Source organism: Falco naumanni, chromosome 13, assembly GCF_017639655.2.
Source record: "Falco naumanni isolate bFalNau1 chromosome 13, bFalNau1.pat, whole genome shotgun sequence".
Classification (NCBI taxonomy): Eukaryota; Metazoa; Chordata; class Aves; order Falconiformes; family Falconidae; genus Falco; species Falco naumanni.
Window position 1 is genome coordinate 23,782,340 of NC_054066.1, and position 25,123 is coordinate 23,807,462.

At 45.7% G+C, this 25,123-nt stretch overlaps 1 protein-coding gene and 1 long non-coding RNA gene across 4 annotated transcripts in view; one reads left to right on the top strand and one right to left on the bottom strand.

Moving 5' to 3' along the window:
* LOC121096855 lies at nt 1-20,091 on the bottom strand. The gene is made up of 8 exons (XR_005830706.1): nt 19,298-20,091; nt 12,988-13,057; nt 12,748-12,892; nt 8,964-9,142; nt 6,209-6,361; nt 3,349-3,457; nt 585-731; nt 1-485 (listed from the first exon to the last, which is right to left on the bottom strand). It is a non-coding gene; the product is annotated as an uncharacterized LOC121096855 (long non-coding RNA).
* TNFSF10 (TNF superfamily member 10) overlaps nt 18,101-25,123 on the top strand; it is a 10,556-nt gene continuing 3,533 nt past the window's right edge. The window contains exons 1-4 of one of the 3 annotated variants that reach the window (XM_040613412.1): nt 18,101-18,367; nt 22,074-22,226; nt 23,805-23,847; nt 24,580-24,699. In XM_040613412.1, the coding sequence (XP_040469346.1) occupies nt 18,242-18,367; nt 22,074-22,226; nt 23,805-23,847; nt 24,580-24,699 (442 nt within the window). In that variant the 5' untranslated portion in view covers nt 18,101-18,241. Of the gene's footprint in view, nt 18,368-20,104; nt 20,346-22,073; nt 22,227-23,804; nt 23,848-24,579; nt 24,700-25,123 lie in introns of those variants that run through there. The other 2 variants (XM_040613413.1, XM_040613414.1) reach the window with 2 other exon arrangements.

Genomic DNA, 25,123 nt, shown 5'->3' on the forward strand with positions numbered 1-25,123 from the left:
CAGTGGGTTTAGAAGCCCTAGCATTAGGCATTCCAGGGTTCTCAGACTCACTGATAAGGCAAGCAGCCTGAGTTTACGTGGTTAATACCATTTCAGGCTTTTTCATCTTTTTTGTTTCCAGACTATTTTCACAGGGAAGTAACCACAGGAATCTGAGGGCTGCGTTCCACAATGCTGCATTTCCCGGCTTTCCAACTTACTGTAACTACATTCTGTGTAAGAAGTTTGCTTTTCCTTGACCATTTATTTTAATTTGGGAATGAATAGTGAGACACATTTGCAGTCCCCTTACCTAAGGTTGCTCCTTGGAGGCTATCGCCACCGCGGCTCACAAGCCCGTGCTCCCTGCTGAGGTGTGTAAGTAGGAGGGATCTGCTCCTATCACCATCACCTGAGCTTCTTCTCTGCACTTTTCATCACAGTTGAAGACAATTTTGTTTATACGCAATAATTTCCATGGTGCACCAAGCCAACTGCTTGTTTATCTGAAGACATTACCTAATTACATTGTGTAGGTGTCTGCAGGCATTTTGAAGCTTGAATGATATTTGCTCAATTCAAGTTCAAGTTCAGACCATACTCACCAAGACGAGTCAGGTGAGGTTTTCCAGTAGGGTGACATCTTCCTTTTCTTTCCTTAGACAAACAGGCATGCAACCTGCTCATTCCATTTAACGTAGTCTTCTGAGAGAAATAAAAACTGTTTATGAAATTTAGTAGCACAGGTAGATCTGCAGAGATTAACAATATGAAAGAGAACATTGTCAAGCGTATAATGATATTTTGTGGTATGTTTACTACAGCTAATGCTTTTAATTGCATTTTCCAGTTTAATTCTAGTAGCCAAAGGCCCAATGCACAAGGCAAATAAAAGACAGGATAATTGGCATGCCCAAGTGCCCCTTCTCAACATAAATCAGGCAGACAGCAAATATGAGTTGAGCAAGGAGATCACTGTGTTGCAGTTTAATTCACTCAAGATTTTGCCAAAACTAATCTTACACTGCAGGATGCAAAAACAGGCCTTGGGAAATGCATTGAAAATGTCAGGAGGGATGGAAGCCACAGTGTCCCCCTTCCACATTAACATTTCACGCACGTGTGAGAAAGCTTGGCAGCAGGCTGATCCAGGAGGAACAGGATCACATCGAGTGGTGCTTGCACTTCTCCATTCCCTACATTTGTCTGAAGATGCGCTAGTAAAAGATTTCTTCTGTGATTACAAGTGCAGTTAGTAAAAACCTTTTGAAACAGAAGGACCTTCCTACAAACCTGACCGCAGCAACAGATGGTTTTTTTTAAGACATCGGCCCTGCAAGCACTTGCAGAGCTGAACTGTCATGCTATTTCAGTTGGCGTTACTCAGTTGTTTGTACGTACACAAGGGACTGCAAGGTACCCATTTTGACTGTAAGTCCTCTAGGGCTAAGATTATCTCTATGGGCTCAGAAAAATACATAAATACATTACCAGAGCTTTGGGTTTAAGTCCATCAGAGTTGCAAGGTGAAATAAGTAAAAAGATAAGTACTATTTCCTTGAGTTTTAAGCCAAGGTGGGTTTTCTCCTCTTTGATCGACAAGTCCAGCCAGAGTAAACAACTTCAAAACTGCTAAAATTCATTAAGCACAGTAATTTGCTCATCTGAGTCCTATGCACTTCTCATTGGGAGACAGAATAAATAGGTATTCCTACTTATTGACACTGCAGAGCTTACACAGTTTCTTTGCAGAAAGCCTGATTCTCTAGAGCTTTGCACAGCAGCAGCTGAAACACAGCTGGGCAAATTCCCTGCTAGCATTATCTGAAATATTTCCATTAAATCTGAGAGAGTTTCACCCCTTTATGCCAGTAGACTCTTGACTCTACTGCATATGCACTGTGTTCCAAGATCCAAAAATCTGGCAGCTCTTCACCAGGTTTTTTTGATCATTTTTACTAACTGTAAAGAAAACATGCCTTTATCTGGCTTCTCCACAGATTATTTGGCCATCTAACCTAACAAAACACTACAATGATGCTGTCAATCACATCCAGTTTTGGAAAGCCGCACTGCACTGAGTACAGTATTTCCAGGCTGTAAGCCACAAAACAAGCCTGTTCCTGCTGCAGTTCATGTGGCTTTTGCTATGGACTGGAATGAGGGCAGGACCACGTCCAACGCCTGGTCCCAAAGACACTCGCACATATTTCAAACCCAAATATCATCAGCTGTAAAAACAAAACATTTGGGAAAACTCCAGTCAGGGAGCAATCTTCCAAAATAATTTATTTGCTGTGTACGTGGAATTTTTTATTCCATTTCTGCTCTGTGGGCTGGCCCAGGGCAAGGGCAGGTGAGTGCTGGCTCAAGGGAAAGGGTGGGAGCAAGCAGCGGAGGAACAGGACAGTCCCTTTTCAGCATCGACAAACCATCAGTTTGACTTTGCTTTAACGTCAGGTTGCACCCTAAGATCTCAGTGCTTGTTCCAATAGATCCCTCATCGTATTACTGAAGACCAGCTCCTGAAGAGTGTGACATTTCTCCCCGGCTTGACGATAATCCCAATAGCTGGGTGCATCTCCCAGCACAAATCGTGCCTCTGTGCCTATTGTGTGATTTCTGCAGGGATCGCCTGTGTGGCTCGGTCTCGGCCCTTTTACCGGCTGACGTCTCAAGTGCAGAGAGCTCTGTAAGCATCTTCACGCCCTTGTACATATACTTCACAACCCTCAGTTCAGATCAGCGTTATTGTGAGCACCTCTTTACAGTCAAAAAGGCGGTGTTGCAAGGGATGAAAGCCAGATGTTCCATGTTTATCCAGTGTCAGTGATTTCACAACACTTAGCTTGCAAGTCATGACTAGATTATTTCAGCTGCCAACGGCACGGCCCCAGCATCAAGCTGTGTTCCCTCCGCTCAGCGCACTCACAACTCTGAACTGAGTCACAGGAATCTTAAATTACCATGTCTAGGAGGAAGTGCTTCAGAAATATATATTTTGCCTTTTGAAAACTGGGTTTCACAAATAGGTAACACATACCTTAAAAATACTCCTTGGGGGCACATAAGTTCCATCTCTGGAAGCATTCAGCTTCGTCTTTGTGCAGACAAACAAGTGAGGCGTGATGCTGACCACCACCTGACCTTTTTGCTGATGCTGCCTGTGCCAGAATAAAGCACGGATCCTTCTGCAACTATACAGACTTGGCAGCCCTGATACTGTTAGATTAATTAATAGTGTCTTAAGATGAACACAACCTAAGGCCTTCATAGATGCTAAGGTATAGGTGCTAAGGCAGGTGCTTCCTACACCTGACATTTCTGTTCAGAGGATCATCCAACACATACCTGCTCACTTTCTCTTACCTTTACAAGACTTTTGGACTCTGCTGTAACAGCGGAAACACAAAGAGCAGAAATTAGGTAAGAAACTCTGGAAGCCAGGTTGGACATTATGCTTGCTACCTACATGAACCTGAGAAAAAGACAGACGTGAATACAATAGATTTTGCAAGAACTGCAAAGTCTACAGGACAGTGTAAATACACATTAAACATACATCAAGCCTCTGCTCCAGACTGTCAGAAATGGCAAAGTAACTTGATGAGTCTTTTGAAGAGCTACATACTTACCAAATACTGAACTGCATTTGCTTGAAATATATATTCTCTGTGTTAAGTAACTTCAATACTAGGTGTCTTGTATGCAAAACAGATAACTGGTTCAACTACAGTCGTACTCCACCTGGGGATGAATGCCATGCAGAGCATTTAAACCACAATAAACAAAACTGTGCTAAATGCGCCAAATCAGGATTACTGTTCCCTGGTAGGAATTACACAGGCTGTGTGCAGGCATTCAAATATTCGTGTATTTAGACAGCAGTATGCATTCATTCATATACCTCTATATCTATGCAGACAGAGGTTTCAAGTCTGGAACAGCACCACATGCAAGGATTATGTGATTTGTGAAGTTTTTAAATAATCTGTTTCTTACGACATTCCTTGCCTGTGCAAAAAAAGCAGAGGTTTGTCAAGGCATCAACGATTGAGTCTTAAAAGTCATTTTTCACAAAGTGCTCTTTAAACATGAATGCTTCATAATTTGCCTGTGCGGGGAGATGGGTGCTGAGATTTCTTTCACCTCATGGTTCCCTTGAAGACAGGGCCACATTGTGGTAGGAAAGCTGAATAATTTGGCAAAAGCCAGAGGAGTAATCAGACAAAGAGCCCATCATAGCTCTTAGGAGCTCCGGGCTGGCAGGTCTCTCCCTGGACCACCCATCTCCATCAGTTTGATGCAGCTGACTGGCTACAGCGATACCACCTCCCAGAAAGAGGTGAATAATCAAGCATCGATAATAAACATATACTTGTTAAAGAAAACAAAAGCAAGTTTCCAGCCCTAAAAACTGTAATAAGAAGATCAGTGCTGAGAGAAACGCAAAAGCAAGGGAAGGGAACACCAGATGTCCTCTTTCAGACCTTTGGAGACCTGGCAGCCTGTTGCTCCAGGGAGGATGCAGCCATCCAGCCTGCAGCCAGATCTAGCCAGGGAATCGTAAGGTCAGAGGCATTTTTTTCTCTCTCCATGCACTCAGTCATGAGCAGTGACAAGAGCTGTTGGAAGTCTGGAGGCTCACCTCATGTAACACATTACACCTGGACTGGCTCTAAGGAGGGCGTGAACAGAACCGATAATTCACAAACTCCTTTCTAGCGGGATGCAGGCGAGCACCAGCAGCTTAAATGTCAGGCTGAAGACACAACTACCACTCGCCGTACACTTGTAAGTCATGCCTTCATGTAGAGCATCATCGAACCGCTTTGCTCGTGTACAAGTCTCTGGATTCAAAACAGTGACATAGCCGTGAGCATCAGACACAGCCCGAGTCAGACAGACAGCACACCAGGGTAACGAATGAGGAATGCAATTTACCCTTCAGGCCCTTGTTTTGATTTACAAAGTGCAAATGAAGAAGAAGTTATTGCTTTTTCCTACAAATCTTGCCTCAGGAAGATTTACAAAATTTGGGAGATTTCCTGTAATGCATTTTAAAGCCATAACCTGGAGCCCCTGGCAGTCAGCTGACTGGCAGTGTTGCCTCTCTCTGATTAAAGCAGAGACTTACAAAAGAAGGGAAGGGGCCATTAAACCTGTTCTGGTGTGCAACAGTTCTTTTCTGCGTCGGGCAATGATGCCTCTGTGAATTCACTACCTCTGACCTTCAAAAAGATTCTGTGTTAAAGAAAACTGATTTACCTTTAACACAAAGAAACTTAAAACCCAAAGGTGCTTGCTGAGTGATTGCACCAAATTCTCCCAGCCCTTTTTGCCTGGTGACAGATTCAGGCTTAAAGTTCCCAAAGGCAACAGAATCGACCCGATTCCCGCAACTCTGGTGTTGCTCTGGTTCTTTCTGCAGTGCTGCTTGCGACGATGGGAATCGGAGACAGGCACCAGGGACGTGTTTAGTAGAGATGGAGCATTGCTACAATGGGACTTGAGTCTGGGCTCGCATCTACAGTGGTCCTGGTAAATAGGAACCTGTATCTACACAGCACGCAGGGGAGGCAGGAAAGCAGGTACTCCTTTGGTGGGGAGAAGAGGCTCTTAATCTAATAAAGCTCTTTGTGCTTAATCAGATGAAGCAACAAAACCCACCTCAGGAGCTGCAGCCCTATAAATAATGGGACTTAGTTCTTTCAAAACAACAGGGTGCCTCATCTGCAGGCAGGAAGCAGGGCTTGGAAAGGGAGTTTTTGCAAACAATGTGCTCACATCTGCTTTCCTTCTTACCAAAACTTTCCTTCCTGCCAGCTTCCATCTCCTGCTGCTCTAGCCCCCCTCCAGGCTGAGACCCCAGCCCTTGCCCTTCTCTCCCTGCATGTTTACATACCTTGGTTAACTCAGGGATGTTGAATTCTTTGTGGGAAACTTCAAAGTGCTTTACTGCATTGTCCTGCTAATGATTTGCAAGCCTATTATCTGCAATCTCTGCTATCCCCATCCAGCTATTGTGCTCCCTGTAGAATAAAGATCTACATAGCCTTGTCACAATGCAAGACAAGCTCAAGAAAGCAAACAGATTGCTACTGGAAACATCGTTTTTCTGTTTATAATTTTCAGGCTAAAAATATAAGCACTTATACAATATACACATGCTCATGCAATAGGCACGTACGCAGTCAGACACTTTCCGGATCTGTCTTATTCACCATACCTGTACACATCAGTTTTCAGGAATGCGTGTAATTCTTCCTCAAAGAATTTGATTCCCTCTGAATGTGGACATAGGTGGCAAATCTGAGATTGCTGGAGGCATGGCGGGCTGGGGAGGGCTGCTGCGCTTCTTCGGTTACATCTCCAGGTGACCCTGTAAAAAATTTCTGAGCAAAGAAAGAGGGTATGACCAAAAAAAAAAACCAGGCTATGTATGGAATACTTATAAAATATTTCTAACTTCCACCCTATGAATGTCTTGTAAAGATGAGGAATTTGCTGTTTAATAATAGGTTCCACAGGCCAGCTGCAAAAAAAAAGGCTCTCTAAACAAGCATCCATTGGTTGTGGACAATTTATCAGTTTTAATTAGAAACAGCACCTCTTCCCTGTGACAGAGAGGCAGCGGTGGTAAACGTATCTTAAGAAAACACATTGAAGAAAAGGAAATACAGTATTGTACAGAGCTGAGCACTTTTTGGATGTCCACTCCCAACATCTCTGGCATGCAACATCTCTTGGGCAATCCTGATGGTGCAACCCTGATAACCCTTCTGTATAGATTAGTGGCAGCAACTCGTGGTCTTCTGCAATCCTGTAATTTAAATAAAATCTGTGTATCCATCAGCAAACAGCAGAACAGTAGCATTGTCAAACCTGGTGGGCACTACAGTAGTCTCACTGCTCAAATTAAGATTGCAACTTCACACCCCGTTCTGTTCCAGTTGATAACAGTGAGTTCAAAGGTCCCGTGCTTCCTACTTTAAGAGCTAAGCTGTAGTCTCAAAAGATCTACTGAAAATTGGCATCTATCTCAGCATATCCACCACAAAGCCGAGAGGTGTGCTTCCCCAGCTCCACTTCCCACCCCTCTCTCTAAATAATGTTACAGGAAAGAAGGATCTGTATTTCCCTGAATAAGGCAAATGCCCTTTACACAGCTGGGCACTGGCAGGGAGTAAGGTCGGTGTAGTTTAAAACTGGTTTGTAAAGCTGTCGTGGAAGGAGGCGTGTGAGTGACTGCCCCATCGCCCCAGCCTGTCCTTTCATTACAGGGGAGCTCAGGCCGCAGGCTGGGATGAAGGCTTCTCATGCTCCCGTGCCCCTTAAATATAACCACAAAACTCCGTGTAACCACACCGTAAACCAGACTGGGGAACCGAACATTTCTCTCAAACCCGATCGGAAAGTGGCTGAGAGCTGTAAACCGCTATTGCCGTTGGGAAGGTCAAAGCACCACCTCGGAGCAGCTGTTGGTGATGCCTCCCAGGCTGTGCCTGACCGACCCCTCGCTTGGCCCTAGACAAGACCTCCCAGATGGCACGATGGCACTGGCACGGTGTCCCCTTGCCTGGGAGGCACCTCAGGTGTCCCCGTGCCTGGAAGGCACCTCAGCTTCCTTCATGGAGAACCACCTCTAAACATGAAACTGCTGCTAACAAAGAAAATGAAAGCAAAACAAACCCCAGTCTCTCTGCAGGAAATAAGCACTGTGTTTCTCATAAACGGCGGTTCTTTCCAGAAATGAGCATTTCATAACAAGTAAGCATTAGGCAGATCTTTCCCGCTGATCTGTTGGACAGGTGAGTTTCAGTAGCCTGAAAATACTCTATAAAAATGTGTGACGGGGTGACTGGAAAGCCATTCACTGGCTCTTCTTTTTTTTTCGCAAATGTGAAACCGCTGAAGAGAAACCAGGGCCTGGAGAGGAGATTCGACCTCTGCACTAAAGCGAGGTGCTGGAGTAGCTCAGGCTGACCTGGGTGGGCACCTGAGCCCTCCGCATGGCCAGGGCAGGGTCCTCCTCGCCCTGGCACTGGCTCCCACCTCTCCTCGTACTGCCCTGGGCTCTTCACTGAGCCAGGTCTCATTGCTAGCCCAGAGGAAAGCTATCTGGCTCTTCGCTGGATTAATGAGCTGTGCTGGCTCTGATGAGCGCCAGAGTTGATCCAAGGCAAACAGCAAAATTATGGGTTCACAATCAAAAAGGGAATGAGCCAGAAGCAGAGTTTATTTTCTCTGAGAAGGGGTGAGCACATCTAACACTGCGCTGCGTGTCTCATAAGCATCATTCACCATTTGTGCTTTGCCTGTATGGATGGCTATCATATCCTATCCAATTACCGCATCCCGCCCCTGCCACTGATGCCAACAGCAGCTGCTTGAGAGGGAGCAGTTATTTCTGTGATGCCGTATCACCGTCTCCTGGTGGTTTTCTTTCACAAAATTGCATCTGCAACATTAAGGTCCACTTCTTAAAATTAAGCCCTCGAGTCACTCCCTTTTGCATGCGGCTGCTCCGTTTCAGTGCCACTGTCTGCTGCCAGAATACTCTGTGCTGGGGATGGCTCCCTGCTGGGAGGTGCGCTGTGATGCTTCTCCTCTAGGTGATTAAGGAGCTAATTGTCCCAAACATATTACTGGACTGTAGACTTGCAGAAGCCAGGGAAATCAAGTTCACCTGCCTCCAAAAGTAATAGAAAGGAACATATTATTTTAAGCCAAGGCAAGCCCCTAGGTGGTTGTTTTAATTCAGTCAGTCATGGAGGTATTTGTACAATCTAACTGTGCTGAAGAACTATTTCACTGGCTGATTGCAGTCATCAATTATTTTTCAAGTGCCTTTTGGTGATAATTCTCCCTAGTTATAAAGAAATTACTTCCGTATTTAATCTTTCCACCTAAACATTCTGTTGCAACATTTCCAATTTTTGCTTATCCCAAACCCCACAAATCCTTAACCGGTATACACTCACAATCCAGAATTATCCAGGAGACTGAAGAAGCACAACCTTTTACCCAGCCTGGTAGCACTGACACGCAACGTAGACTTCAAGCTGTGCTTCTCCGTATCTGTCTATGCATGTCCATATATCTTTACTAAGGACACAAACATCCTCCACAGCCTTCTCCATGGCGATCTCATGCACTGATTCTGCCAACACAAGTTTTCAACACTCATCAGTAAAAAGTTTTGAAATGGTTTTACTATTGCGAAACATTTTACAGGCAAGTCTGGATTCCTTTAATATCTGTGTTTATGTTTGAACCCCCAGGATGTGCCTTTGCTGCATTTCCAATCTTTCCTCCTTCACTGTAAAATCTGAAAAAAATGGTTTTTTTCTTTTGCTTATGACATCTGAGAACCTTTATGAACTCTAGGAGCTAGGCGTTAGAAAAGGTCAGCTACATCAACATGATGTCATCATATGGATGTTTTCTTTGGCAGGAAAACTGTTTGAAGTGTTTCCTCCCATCCTTTGCTGCCCTTACACAGTTTGTCATGCTTTCAGCTGTGCCCCTACAATATTTTGGTGTCCCTGCTGTGAAACTGCTCCCAGAACACAAACTTTTTTAATAAAAGTGTTTTTTTAACACCTTCTGTGACCTGTCTTTGCATGGTGGCCCCACTGACCGTTGCCCTGGCCAACTCCAGCACAGCAAGGCAAGGACTGGCCGGGCACAGGCACTGCCACTGCCTCGGCTGTCAAGGAAACCTCGGCGAAAGAAGCAAGTGCACAAGGGTCCGGGGGGGTTCCACGGCTTGCTTGCCTCCTCTGCAGATGTGGGGGCAGCAGGGATTTGCAAAGCCTCCAGACCCTACCCACCATAGGCGTCTTGCACACACCCTACGTGTGAGCTCTCACAGCTGCTCCCTCCTGTTGAATGACCTGGTCATCTCTCCTTCTCCCTGGGTCAGAAATCGTGCCTACGCTAAGGTGGGGGCAGTTTCTGAGGAGCTTGTATTTCTGCCTGTAGAAAGACCCAACAACCCCAAAAAATCACTTGAAAGCGCCATCTGAAATTATAGAGAATCCTGAATCCTGTGCACTCGGGTCTGAGGAAATACCTGGGATAAAGAAGGATGAGACTTTGATAAGACTCAAAGCACCTCTCTAAAGCTCTTTCCTCCTAAATGTTGACATCTTGCATTTTGTTTTCAGACGGACTTTATTTGCATTACCTGAATAAACCTTCTAGTTAATACATTACTTAACAACTCTGTACGACCAGAGTAGTAGATAATCTGCTGATATTGTTGTGGTGTTCAGGCAAACAAGAGTGATGACTGAACAAAGTTGAATACACAAGTTGGGAATGTTTTGTTTGCTAAGATATTAAAAAGTCTCCAGGGCTTGCTTGGTGGACTACTCCTGTATTAACCCACAGCTTGGTGCTAGCTAAAATTTAATGCGAAAAAACAAGTGCTGTGGGTTGCCCAGAACGAGGTACTGGGTTGCGTATAGCAATCGCCATCATTGCCACAGCTCTAAACCACGGAGATTTTTAAAAAATACTATATTCTCCCCTTTAAGATTTTTTTACATTAGCTATTTATTGTCAGGAATCTTTCCCAGCTTCCTTCCCAAGTAAATAAGGAAATCCTGCTCTGAAGAGTCTGGGGAAATGTTTGTTATACGTTTCTTATTCCCAGACACTCAAGTTCTTGTTTTGCAAATCGATGTCAGCTTGAGTTTAACTTGAAAAATTTGAGTGAGGAAAAGTGAAAAACTTAGCCCTAAGAGTAAATATACTGCAGCTCAGTGAAGTACACTGCAGTTTAGTTAAATATTGTTATAAATGTTTTTTCAGTTAAATATTACACAACTTTGGAGTAGGAATGATGAAACTAAAATGCTTATTGACCCAGGAGACGGCTTTGCTTTCTATTCCTCAAGCCCTTTCTGTTTACTGACTTTCAGTGCCGTACAAACCCATGAAAACATCTTGCACCTGGCAAAATATGCCACCTGTAAACAACACCAGATGAATTCAGACTCCGTCCCTGCGGCAATCTGGCCACAGAGCTGTTGTAATACTGCCTTTGCCAGGAGGTGTGGGGAACTTCTCCTCCCTACCATATAATGACCCATGTTTCAGGACAGAAGGAAAATGCCTCTTTGCTGGTCGGTGTTGCTGAAAATACAAACTGGCTGCCAAAGACCCAGATACACAAAATGCCGTTACAACGTTTACATGACATTTATGCAATACTTTCTATAACTGAAAAGCATGTGCGTTTTGTATTACCACCGTGATATTGGCGTGTTCACTGAGGCTGATGTTTCCTTTCAGCTTTGCTTCAACTAGCTGATAACCCAGCAATCTGCACCAGGAATTCAAGTCCTGCTGGTCATGCATTGCCTCCACTGCCCTGTGTTTCCTGCTCACCAGCCTCTGAAGTCTCCCTCTAACACCCTGGACAGTCCTGTCTAGCCCGAACTAACCTGGATAGCGGTCCCTGAGCTCTCACAGCCCCCCTAAATTCACAGCTGTTTATCTGAAAAGAACATTTGAGATGGTGCAGCTACCACCACGCTGAAGGATTTAAAAGTGTTTCCTGAGAGTCACGACACCCCACTCCCAGAAAGTCCCCCATGTCCCTCACTCAGGGCTAAATAGCTACAATATTCTCAGGCACATTCTCTTCTGGTTATTGCCTACTCTTTATACTAATCACACCGCATGAAAGACGAAGCAGATGAGTCTTTCCAGCTACCAGCGTGAAGTCTTTCAATAGGCATAAAAGAAATGGTAGAAAAACCTTTGTGTCTTAAAATAGTCAGTGTCTAGTTTGAAGTATGCAGCACTTCAGCAATCATCCAGGAGCCAGATCCACATGCCACAGATCAGAGCAGTCCACAATATTTCCTAGTGTCTGTATTGAGGCTAATGCATAGACCAGTACAGACCAGTATATGCAGTGTCCACTTCACCTGCTACCAGAACCCCTCCTCAGAACACAGCAGCCACCAAGCAGTCTTAAAAACGTCCACAGCAGCAGGACGCAGAATGAATAAACCCAGAAAGCGTGCACACAGCAATGGGTACCACCTTATATGACATGATGCTCTTGCTGTAGGTGCGTAGGTGAGAACATGCAAACACAAACAAACCTATTTCCCACTTCCATTAGTATATCCTCATGATGGCTGAGCTGGTATAAATACAAACCCAAATCCATGTATGCCAAGTGTGGATTAGGTATGTTGAAGACCAAGCCAAACCCAGGCTGCAGGAAAACAGATTCTGCTGGACAGAGCTGAGAATTTAACTTCACTCCATGTTTTTTCAATCACAAGAAAGAAAACAGTCCATCCAATGAATACAGTGCAAATATATGGTCCAATCCATTATGCCCTGTTTTACTACTTATGGGAACAGGGAAGGGGTTTCACACAAGTACAAATCATCCCCAGCTGCTTCTCCCCATTTCCTCTGCACCCACAGGACTTTGTTGCCAGCTGGGGAACACATCTGAGCGGGAGCCCCAGCTGCAATGCCGACAGCACAGAGGAGGCAAACAGCAGGTTCCCTCAGTGAGGAAGCAGAATTCTCATTCACTTCTCTACCTACAGCCTTGTTATTGATTTTGATCTGTCCCAGAAAGAAACTGTAGCCCAGATGAAGATAGGGAGCTGTGTGACAGATGCTTTACCGTGAAGAAGCCTCCAAAAAAGTAATTTATTTGCATATACATCTAGAACTTTACAGAGAAATATTTGTCTTCCACTTTCAGTGGCAGTTAAAAGCACTCACCTATGGTAAAGATAATCAAATTTCATGCTTCAAGGCTTTGCTGTGTGCTAGGGACAATTCTTCCTCTTTCTGAATTGTTGCAGAGGCAGCTAGGTGTGTTATGGGTTTCCTCTCAGCTTCCTCCAGAGCTCAGGCTGCAAGGAACCTGTTTCAACATTATCACTTTGGTAATATAATACAGAGAAAGATGTAAAAGCAGCTGTAAACACCCCCTTTGCTCCCTTAGCAAGGCGGCCTTACCATCATCTTCACTGAAAGGGTGGTCAAGCCTTGGAACAGGCTTCCCAGGGTCATGGTGGAATCACCGTCCCTGGAAGAGTCCAGAAAACGCATAGATGCAGTGCTTAGGGACACGGTTTGCTGTGGATTTGGCAGTCATGGGTTAATGGTTGAACTTGATGATCTTAAAGGTCTTTTCCAACCTAAATTATTCTATGATTCTATCATCTAGTGCTTCACACAAGTCTGGTCATGCAATAAGGTAATAACCACATGGCCAGATCCAGCCTTGGGATCTGCAGCTGAAATGAGTTGCTTCTACTGTAGCATTCTCAAGGGACATACAGGGATGTATAGCTATATAGCCCTTACAGTGGATATACGTTATTCTAATGATAAAGTCCCTTCAATTATTCCAAAATTAAGTTTTTAGAAACTTTTCTTCATCCAAAATCTTTAACTCTAAGACAAACAGAAAATTTTAAATGTGAGACTTCCCCATGGAACTGAAATTCTGTGTTGTGGCACTACAAATAATAATGAAAACGATGACATAAGAACCATTTACATTAAAAAACTTGAAAGGAATCTTGGACCAAGGCCCCCTAGTGAAACTAATTGCACTGATTTGCTGAGTGACATCTAGGTGCCCTGCTGGGATGTGCCTGGTGACAATCCCTGGCGTTTGGCTCAGGCAGTGAACGCCAGAGGAGCAGGCACCGTGGGCGGCACTGCAGCCTAAGGCTGGAATTTCACCAAAACTCCCAGGGAAGTTCAGCATCAGGAAGGTGCTCTTTCCTTTTGAAGCCACAGCAACGTCATAAACCAGGTTGGTTGCCCAGGACAGCATAAAGCACAGGAGTTGAGTTTCCAGAGATGCTGCCAACAAACCTCAAATCTGTGGTTAATGACCTTGTGAAGGGTTACAGAGTATACATTGGAGAATACTGCTGCCACTGCTCCCATCCTACTCAAGAGCTGGCTTTCTAAGCACAACCTTCTTGTAAAAAGCTAAAGTAGTAGTAATCCTTTTAAAAATGGCGAGTGCTCATAAGTGACAGTATATTTTTGGGAATACCCCTATATAATTGACATAAGTAAAGAAAAAGATTAAGATCTATATGGTACATTAACAGGCACAAAGTGAAGTATTTTGTCAACTAAAAAGAAGAGATCCAAAGTGAGATCTAGAGTGCTAATGATACAGCATTACTGAAAATTAGTGTGGCGTGTGCATGCACATATATTCCCTGCTCTATTTATCAAACCCACTGCTTGGGGCACTGAAACAGAGGCAGCAGGTCTGAATACGTTAATTCATAGGTGCATTTTGGGCCAGCTAGACCTATTGCCATTGTTTGTGTAACACCATAGGCAAAAAGATAAACAGATCCTCATTCTGATCCCATGACAGCACAAATCATGATTAACTCATGAATTTGCAAGGGTTTGCAATTGACAATAAAACATGAGGTCTGAATCTGGCGCATGGACCACGAAGGAATGAACAAACCGCAAGAGCCAAGATGTGATTTGTCCGGCCCATGTGCAAAAACAAGGACCACTGTGCAAGGTTAACCCTGTGCTGGCTGGCACGAACCATGCTTTTTGTGCCTGCTTAACCGGGAGGCTCAGCAGGGTGAGGCTGTTGGTGACCCATGTCCCTGCAGCAGAGCATGCCAGTGCCCCACATGTGCACTGTGAGGCTGCGGAGGTGAGCATCCGCTGCCTCTTCCCTTCAGGAAGGAGAGAGGGCATGGTAATCTCTTGGTGTGCTCCTACAGCCAAGCATTCAGTGGCTTTGTGGTAGAAACTAGCAGCTGGAGTAGCAAAGCCCAGATCAACGTCAGCATTCAGGTGTCTTCTGGTAGGAATGGGGTACCTCCGTTAGGCATTAACTTGTGAAGAAAGACTCAAGTTGCCATCTCGGGTGACAAAATGCTCAATCTATCCGAGCCATGCTCCCAGGAGGTGGAAAACTACAGCCAGAAGGCACAGCCATGGGGCTGCTCTCCGCTCCAGAATGGCTGAATTAGCTCTCTGCAAATACAGCACTACAGTTACGTGCTTTGATACGCTTTGATGCCTGTGATGAAAAACACAGCCTCCTCTGCTGCTCGGCAGGGAAATCAATGTCGAGAACTGCTATGTACCTGGAAGTCAACTCTGCTTTCTCTGCCTTGGGAAACGAGCAGAGCCCTGCTGCGTGCCAGGGCTGGCAGGGAGCGACAGCAGTGGTGGCAAGAGCCATCTGCACCACTGGGAGACCTACACGCATAAACAAGGGTGAACCTCTGGCCTCCTCTGAAAACATATTCACCCCTGCCATCGCTGCAGTCAGTGAGGAATGAGAACTAAGGACTTTTTCAGGATGCAATTCCCTTCATTTTTACACATTTTCAGAACCATTACGGATTCCCAACAGTCACGCTGCTGGGGGAGAAGTACGACAGGTCCACTGCCAGGTGTTTCCTTGACATGCCAAGTAACACAGGTCCTGAGTCCACAGGGCGGATTAAGGTTTATCTCTAATTAAATGGTTCACCGAGTAAGCTTTAATAGGATGAAGGAGCTGGGAGGAATCAGGGGTTTTGCTGGGGAGCTGCTTCGGTCTGGCACTACACAAATGCACAGAACTTGGTTTTGCTTAAACGGGCGCTGACGGCATTCCTTCCCACTGGTGTCACGACCCCACAGTCTTACTGCAGCAAAATTTCATGGAAACACTAATTTTACACACTCAGGACTTTTGAAAAAAATTATTTTCAGTATAACTTTACACTTAGTAGAGACAAAAATTGACCACGGAAAAGTAAGCATTGAAAGGAGCGAAGATTTTCAAATCTATTCAATGGCTCTCATAGTATCCTATGCCAGTGTGGAAACCCATAAACATTTTATCATTGTACAATGAGATTTTAAGATCTGAAAACTTCAGAAAGAAACACGATTTGATCATTTTTGGAAGAGGTGGATGTGAGTAGTTTTTTCCTTGTTTTCCCCATTGCTCTTTTCAAAACAAACTTCATTAATTTTGCCTTACAACCAACACTGGCACTAACTAAACAAGTATTAAATCAGAGAGATAAGGAATATCCAGGAAGGGTTTTAAGTGATGGGTCAGGGGGACATGGACCATGCCCGGTAGATATCTACAAGCTGAGTACATAGCTTTTGAAAAAATGTTTCATGAATTGGTACGTTAACCCACAAAAATAGTTTGAGTCATAGGTTGGGAGAAAACCTGTGAAGAGGCTGAAAAGGCACAGAATAAAGCCCAGCTCCTAAATGTGAACAATAACAGGAGCGCTCTGTAGTGCCCTGGGTTTCCTTTCACTTTTGTTTCTGTTCTCTTTGAAAGGAAACACTGAAGGAAATTTTGTTTCTTTCAAACAAGGCAGCACCTCCCTAAACACTGGGAAAGAAAACCTGCCCAAACTTTTCTTCATCAGGCAGGAATCTCCCTCCAGGTTAGCTCACCGCCTTTTGATTGACTTTTTACACGGCTCCCTCAGATGGAATGTCTTTCTTAGGGCTTTATGAACCATGATAAACAGAGTAGGATGCAGACCATTTTTTTATCAGAGTCTTTTGTGCATGTGCTACAAATCTATAGGAAACTCCTGTTCCGAAGCTGCTACAGAAAGCTACTTTGCATTAAGTAAAAGCAAACAGGAGTCCCACCAGCCCTGCTCAGCAAGGGGCTTGGATGCTCCAAAGCAGGAGCCCAAAATGTCACACTGACTTTGCTGAGAAGTCATAGGAGGAGACCATGATCTCACTTTCAAGAAAACGTTAATCTTCTCCATCTGACATATGTGTTGGAATTACACAGATCTGAACTGTTTTGGCACACAGACTGAATGCTGCAAAGAGCCAGACAAATAAACTGCCTGCTTTGCTGCGACGAACAGGGATCCAGGGATCATTTTGCTACATTATGATGGAGAAAAAACAATCAATTTTCCTGTAAATGGTTGAATACACTGTGGTTACATCTTCTAAAGGTCTTGTCCGTAGTCAGGAGAGATGGAGAGATCTTTCTTTCAGTTTTTGGCTGTAACTGAGAACTCCCACCTGCATCTTAGCACCCGGGTTATGGATTTTGGACAAGAGCCTAAATTTCTTACTGCCCTGTAGTAACAGCGTGACAGCGAACACACTCAAGCCTCTGCGCTGGGATTTGAAATCCCAGTTTTCCACAGCTATGCTATTAGCAGACCATAGTGGCGCTACCTCTGCTTGTTTTCAAGCATCTGCAGATCACTGTGAAGTGGTAGCCCAGCCTGTGCAACGTGGAGGTGTCAAAACCCCAGTGAAAGTCAGTGGCCACACCTTAACCCGCACACACCCACAGAAAACTTCTCTCTGGGCTCAACCGTTTGCAGAAAAGTTTGCAAGGATTCTTAAAGGTTTGAAAAACAGCCAAACCAACCCCAAAGTGGTTTCAGATCAAGCCAGTCCAAAATGCACCCGATGTTCACGTACGATGACATTAAGCACAGGTGCCCAGGGAGGTGGTGGAGGAACAGAAAAGATGTGTGGATGTGACACCAAGGGACATGGTGCAGCAGTGGCCTTGGCAGTGCTGGGATAACCGTTGGACTTGGCGATCCTAAAGGGCTTTTCCAACCAATGTGATTCTATGGATCGATGATGGGGGGAGAAGCGGTGCAGCACCGGGCTGGGCCTCCTGGCCAGGTCCTGGCCCCCAGGCCCCGCTCTGCCACCCAGCAGCTCCACAGGAGCTCAGAGGCCCCAGCAAGGACTCGGGGAGCTCTGGGGCCTCTCCCCTCTTAGCCAGAGCCTCAACCGCCCCAAAAAGCCCATTCCCACCGGTCCCCGGCGGCGCTCGCTCAGAAAAGTCACTCAAACGCTCTGCAACGCGGCGGCTGAGAAGCGACCCCCACCTCGGGGCGGGGGGAGCGGGAGGCGCCCGGCGGCCGCCCCCAGCCCCGTCCCGGCGGCCGCCCCCCCCGCCCCAGCCTCAGCCCCGTCCCGGCGGCCGCCCCCCCCGCCCCCCCCCCCCAGCCCCGTCCCGGCGGGCCGGGCCGGGAGGGGCGGGCCGAGGGCAGGCAGGGTCCCGCCCGCTCCACCGCCCCCCGCGGGGCTGGGGCTGCCGCAGCCGGGGCGGGGTGTGCGGCGGGCGGGCGGGTGGGGGCTGCACTTTGCTTCGGGACAGCGGCCGGTGAGCCCCCAGCCCAGCCGGGCCGCTCCTCCGCCGCAGGGACAAGCCCCCCGTCCCCCCGAGCGAGGGGCGCAGCGCTGCCCGGCCATGATGCTGCCCGCGGCCGGTCCCAGCGCCGCGCAGACCTGCGGGGCCGTGCTGGTGTCCGCCGTGCTCCTGCAGTCCGTCTGCGTGGCCATCACCTTCCTCTACTTCACCAACGAGCTCAAACAGGTTAGTGGGGGCGGGCGGCCCGGGCCGGGCCGTTTTCTCCCTTTCTCCCTCATTTCGGGCCAAGAAAAGGCAGGGCGGCCCGAAGCCGGCGCGGCGGCTGGCCTTGCTCCGAGCAGCAGCCGGGTGCGGAGCCGTGCCCAGCGCCCCGCAAACGGAGCGCCTGGCGCCGCCGGTGCCCGCTCCTTTGTCCGCGCCGCCCTCGGGCCGGGGACGTGCAAGCAGCGCGGGGAGAGGGAGGCAAGGACGACCCAAAAGTTTTTGCTTTGCCTCCTCCCCCCCCTCCCCCCCCCCCCCCCAAGTTAGGCGCTTTTGCAGAGAAGTAGCAAATATGCTTCTCATTAGAGCGCTGGATTGCTGCCTCAGCACATTGCGGGGCCCGCAAGCGCTGCAGCGGCGTTCGCGGCGCTCGGGGGACAACAACAGCCTCTGGCAACTGGGTTTGCACAGAGGCGACGGGGAAGGAAACACTGAGAAACGCTGAGGTGCCTTTTAAATGCCTTCTCTAGGAAAAGGCATAGTTTTAAGACAATGACTAATCCCAGAGGAACTTCACCCAGACAGCAAACACCACTGAATTCCCCGGAATGACCTGGAAAATACCCATTGTGTAGTCTGGATGCTTTGGTCTTGCAGCCACCGTCCAGCCACTGCTTAACTCTTTCCTCTTCCTGCCAAAGATCATTGGCATGCCAAGAAAACTGCATTTAGCCGAGAGCCCCGTGAGCCTGTTGCACCCATGGGGTCCTGCTTTTCACTGCCCCTCCAGCACTCAGCCTTTCCCCGAGTGCCTTGCCCCAAATTCCCAGTCCTGCTACCAGTTGTACCAGTTTTGTTTCTCTCCCTGGCACAAAGATAAACCTAACTGCAGGTAGGTGTGCTATAGTTACACAGCTTCAAAGAGTATTGCAAAAATGTAAAATATTACGTTACCTGTGCATTTATTCCACATCAGGTTTAATAGGTGGAGTCCTCTGAGGTGTCAAAGTCCTCTGTGAAGCAAATGGCAAAGGGGATGCAGTCATTCTGCAGCCAGGGCTCACACTTGGGAAATGCACAAAACAGATTTTCCTGCTAAGTTCATAGCTGTGGCTGCCCCACATTTGGTGAAATGGGGGGGTGGGGTGTTGCAGAAACCTGTTGATTTTAGGAAATCTGGTTACATAATATTGCTAATGAAAAACACATTCATGCATTCTCATCTCTTCATGCATATGGTTGGGAGTCCTTTGCTAACAAGCTTGCCAATCTAAGTAATTAGTAACCACACTTACCTTTCCCTTCCTTTTACTCAAACATGTACCTGGGACACAACTGTATCGAGCGATACTTGCCCAAAATACAACTCACTTTTTCAGAAGAATAAGAAGCCTGCACTTGGTGTGAAAAGCTAAATCTGCCCACCCTGAAGTTCTGCTGGGCTGCAGAGTAAGGTTACTGGCTCTGGAGGGGGTTCCTTAAGCACATACTCTTGCATGTGCCATCTGGTGCACAATAAATAAGGAAGCAGCTTATCCAGAAACACAGTCTGCTACCAGGCATCCACGTGGTGCATGTGGAATAAATCTCAAAAGATAAACTGCAATTTTTGCCTGCCCATTTCTCTTCCCTTTGTCATTCATAATATCTGCATTTCTACACCTTCACCAAACTACTATGTCTGCCCAGACTACAAATATTTTTATCTTTAGAAAAAGAATAATGTATAGCTAGCAGGGTTTTTTTCTCTACAGCTGCAGTAATCTGAGTAGGACTACGAATATGGCTATTTGTTTTAACACTTCTGCTGTGGGAGGAAGTGCTGAGACATGAGCACAATAAAGTTCATTATGCTTCAGGATACAGGCCTGCAAGGGAAATATCCTCAGACTTCCTTCTGTTTTGAAAACATAGTCCACATACAGCTCCTGGAATAGGAGAGAAGCTTTAACAAGACAGTATTCCTGCAGGACTTCTGTCCTCAAAGACTTCAGTGCTACAGGTAAACCTCATTTGAGCAAGTCTTACAACACCCTTGCTTTCTCTACCCATAAAACAGAAATACCAGTCCTTCAGTACCATATGGTGCTAACACAAGGTTGCATTCCCGGAGGATTTCAAAATGTGTGCAAAATACTGTCCCAAGGCCAGGATGCTAAAGCTGTTAGGGGGAAAGTGTGCAGGTAAGGAGAAGGCAGAAGCGCTGAAGGAGGACTGTGCTTCCAGACTGGAGGGCAAAGCTCAGAAGTGAGGAGATCTGGTCAGACAATACACAGTAACAGCTCAACTGATCACATATATTTTATGTTTTTTTAAAAAACCTGCTTCTTCAGATTACTTTGTTGTAGAAGCTAGCATAGTTAAATCTGCCAGAGCCCTTAATTTTAAGTGCGGTTTTGCCTTTACAAGCACCTCATATTAATCACTTTCTTGAAACAAGAAACCTGATTTATCACTGTACTCCTCAGCAAAGACACAGAAACCTTCACAGACACTTGTAGTGCTGGCCCCGTGCCACTCTGATGCCTACAAACTACAAAACCATTGCAAGGAGCAGACGAAGCTCGGTGGAGCGTGCTGCTGCAACAAGGTGCTGTTCGGCAGGGCAGTATGGCTCAATCTCCCCATCCTTCTGGAGTGGGAAATCTCTTCCTAAACGTATCTGTTTAGCAAACCTAACCAAACTTCTTAAACAGAACAAAGGCGAAATGTCAATGTTGCAACCAGAAGTCCATCTGTGCGAGCTTATTGCTGGTTCTTCCCAGCTCCTGCAGCACCTCTGCTGCACACAAGCCCTGCCAGGCTGGAGCCGATGCAGCAGCAGCCCAGCTCCAAGCGCACAGGAGCTGGTCTTGTGGCATTTGCTGGAGGCAGCGCGGGTTTGTGGGCTCGTACATTAACCAACAGCGCCAGCTGGAGTTGTGTGTGTGTCGCCTGGCCCGCGGATGCTGCAGAGCTCGGGAAGAGCTTTTTGCAGTGCTATAAGCTCTCCCAGTCGGATTCCCTGGGAGCCAACAGGAGTCTTGCCACTCTTTTCAAACTTATTTCTTTTTATCAGAAAAAAAAAAGGTGTTTTCTCTATGACTAGAGGATATAGACACAGGCCCATGTCATAAGCATTCAGCATTTTAATTTGATTTGGACCCAAATGTCATTTCTGCTGCCTGGACTTTGTTCTGGACTACTAGGTCAAATACAGTTAAGAGGAGACCCCAGACTGGATATGAGGAGGATATGGTATGGATTTATAACAGCAAAAGCCTGGATTAAAAATGCACTGGCTGAACAGACAGAATAGAAAATACTTTTAAGGTCTAGTATTTGATTTCATCCTCAATAATTTGTGAAGAAAAAGCCCTTCTGCAAAAGAAATATTTTTAATGCAGAACTAGAAGAATTCACAACCTGAGTGATTTGGGTACTGAATTTTCACAAAGCTTATTTAGTTGAGTGCTGGGTACCAAAACTATGTCCATGGAGATAATGCAAGTATATTTTTGCATATTAGGTATGCCATCATAGTTAAATAAATAAGCTACACCAGGATGAATTACTCATGCTGTCTACATAGTCATATATTTTTTTGCATAATATACATTGCACTGTACTAGCAAATGCTTTAAAGAAAAGAAAGTGTGTTCCTCAGCATAGTGAATTTAGTGACATACTGCAGCTGCATCTCTGTGAGCGCATCACAGGAGAAAAATCCTGGCTTTCTCTTTCGCTGCAGCTCCGGGACACGTACTCCAAGAGCGGCATTGCTTGTCTCACCAGTGAGGAAATGGGAGATTTCATCCAAAACTTGGATCTAACTGAAAGTGAAGACAGAGTGGCTGATCCCTGCTGGCAAGTAAAGTGGCACCTGGGAAAGTTAATTAAAAAGGTATTTGGGAACCGACACACTGGAACAGTGTGCTGGGTGATGGTACAATTCAAAGAATCCTACTGGCAGAATAAAGGGGGCTCTCGGATAGATTTTTTGCAAAGCAATAGTCATGGCACAGCTTCAGCTGCAGAATGCTTGCACAGAAGCAAAAAACCCGCCAGGACAGTGGTTGCACTACATTCAGGAAATAACAAAGCAGAGACAATCCATTTTTTCTAAGCAAATTTCAGTGTAGGCTGGCTTGTCTGAAATACCTGGGGGTAAGTGTTTGACTCGAGCTTTTTTTCTCCCTGACCATACAGCTCATAGTGCTAGCAGAGGTGTCACTCCCTCCTTGGAAATGTAGGGAGACTGACATGAGAAAATGAAATGAAATGTAACATGGGGAAAGGTAAAAAGGTGCCTGAGGAATGGTCTAGTCATGAGCTGCGTAATGTATTAGGGGAGGAAAGAGCAAGCAAGTGCACAGCATCGGGCACAGCACCTTCCCGGCTCAGCGTTCAGAGAACACCATCTTCTGCATGACTCACACACAATACATACAATATTGGCCACAGAGAAGAAAATAAGCCTGGCTGAAAAATCAGAAAGGCCAAAATCTGGAACAGTTTTCAAATCTCCAGCACATAAAAAAAAAAAAAAAAAAAAAGATTATCCATACAAATTTACATCTGGCTGAAACTTACCTGGCGGATCTTGCCACCCAAAATAAATCTTCTATTTGTATTCAGAGATCTCTGCTCCTTTGGTGGAAATTATGCCAGTGAAGTCCCTGAACTTCTGTGTAAAGAAAATATTGTTTTATTTGGTGGACATTTACACATCTAGTATACCTACCAGCTCCCTGATCGCTTAAAAAAAGATAGCCTGGGTGCTAGAAATAATAAATGATAATGATGATGATAATGAAAATTATGATGATGATGATGATAACAACAACAACAACAACAATAATAATAACAGTAATACAATAATATAGATGGATGGCTAGATAGATAAATAGAAAGGTGGCAGGGCAGAACCCATCAGTAAGTGGCAATACAGGGCCCATGTTAGTCACGCAGGGAAATCGCCTCAAGCCACCAGCACACTGGCTGCAGCTGCACCACCGTCGGTAACCGCACTAGTACGTGTCAGCAGTCAGCAAACAGTTATAAAGAAGGGGAATGCAGAAAGTAATATAAGCTGGTTTAAGAGCTTAAATAGATAGGTAAAGGCATAAAAATTTCTCAGAGCTAGGATCTCACAGAAGTGTATGCTGCCAGGTATTCTGCAAATGGAAGCTTGTGCTTGCATCCTGTATCTCTTATTGGAAAAAAGCGTGAGGGACAAATTTTCCAATAGACTTAACACCTAGATGGCTGAGCTCCCTGGAAAATGTTTTCCCACGTATGCTGTTACATAAAAGATGTAGAAGGAGAAATACTTCATTACAACAAATTAATAGGCTCTTTTTTATTTGCTTGTTGATCAAATCCAGAATATCCTTTATTTTCACGGGTCTGAGAAAGTGTCTTTTTCCTCTACCTATCTGTTTTTGCTGATAAACTAATTCGTTTTCTCTTGTGTTGGCAGATGATGTCAAGAAGCTATGAGGAAAACATATCTGCAGTCAACGGTATTATAATAATTTTATTATCTGTGGCAAAAAGGAGCTGTTAGTGGCACCTGATGAGTAGTGACTCAGTTTTTTAGAAGTGCAGAAGACGCTGACTTAAATCTCATACCGGCAGCCAGTCATTGAAAAACGATTACTTATTACTAGAAGGCAAATTTTTCAGGAGCCAGAAATACGGTCAAGTGGTTAGAGCAAGGTAACCAAGGTGGATGCAGAGGACTCTGCTTCTGGACCTCAGTCCCATAGTGTTACAGGAACATTTAAAAAGCCTGCTTTCCTGTGAACAAGCAGCACTGAACTGCTGTACACACGGATCAGTTAAGGAGTAGCTCTGCTGAAGCTCATGCGGCGTCAAACACGCTGAGCAAATGCATTTCAACCTCCAGGTGGAAATTCGGAGTAAAGGTTGTGAATACTTGACTGAGAAAGGTACTGATCGTGAATGTGAGAGTTTGGTACCGTGGATTATTTTAGGTTGTCTGCTGGTAATTTTGAGGAGGAGTGGGGTGGGGGTGAGAAAAAGTAGAAGAGAGAGGCACGTAAAGACATTTCAAGGAGAGCAAGAGGAAAAGGGAAATGTAAACCTCATTACCCAATGCATAGCGTTCAGTCTGTGATTCAGTCAATTAAAAAAAATACATACCTATTCTTGAAAAGCAGGTCAGATGAGACAGATTCACTTTCTGATGTTCTTGCTTCTAACATGAGGTTCCTTTTCTCATATCTCCTCAGCTGAAGGAGCCCTGATGCTGCCGACGGACAGGCAGCCCCCACGCAGCCCCAGCAACAGGATCGCGGCACATCTGACGGGCAACAGCAATAGGAAGAATTCCCTGTCGCCATCCCCACGCAGTAAGGAAAAACCTTTAAAAACAGTTAAAGGTCACGGAAATTACTCTCTCATTGCTAGCCTCATGCTTACATACACTTTTTAATACTTGCATTGAGTGTATAGTAAGAAACAAATCATCACAAAGTCTTGTCCCAGACAGTATTTTTCTTGGCTAATTCTTGGCTAATGTACAACGAGGAGATACATCTGGATACATCCCTAACTTTTCTTCTGGAACCTTCATGGTGGGGGGAGGAGGGAAATACCCTTCTTCCTAACATGAACTTTTCCTCTCTTCTTTAATTTCCTTCTGTTAGTTGTGAGTCCCAGCTGCTATGGTGACAGACCCATTAGAAACGCGAGACAGACAGGAGAGACTTGACATTCAGGCCATATTAATGATGGGCTCGTTAGGGTTCCTGCAGCTTTGGAGGGCATCGGACA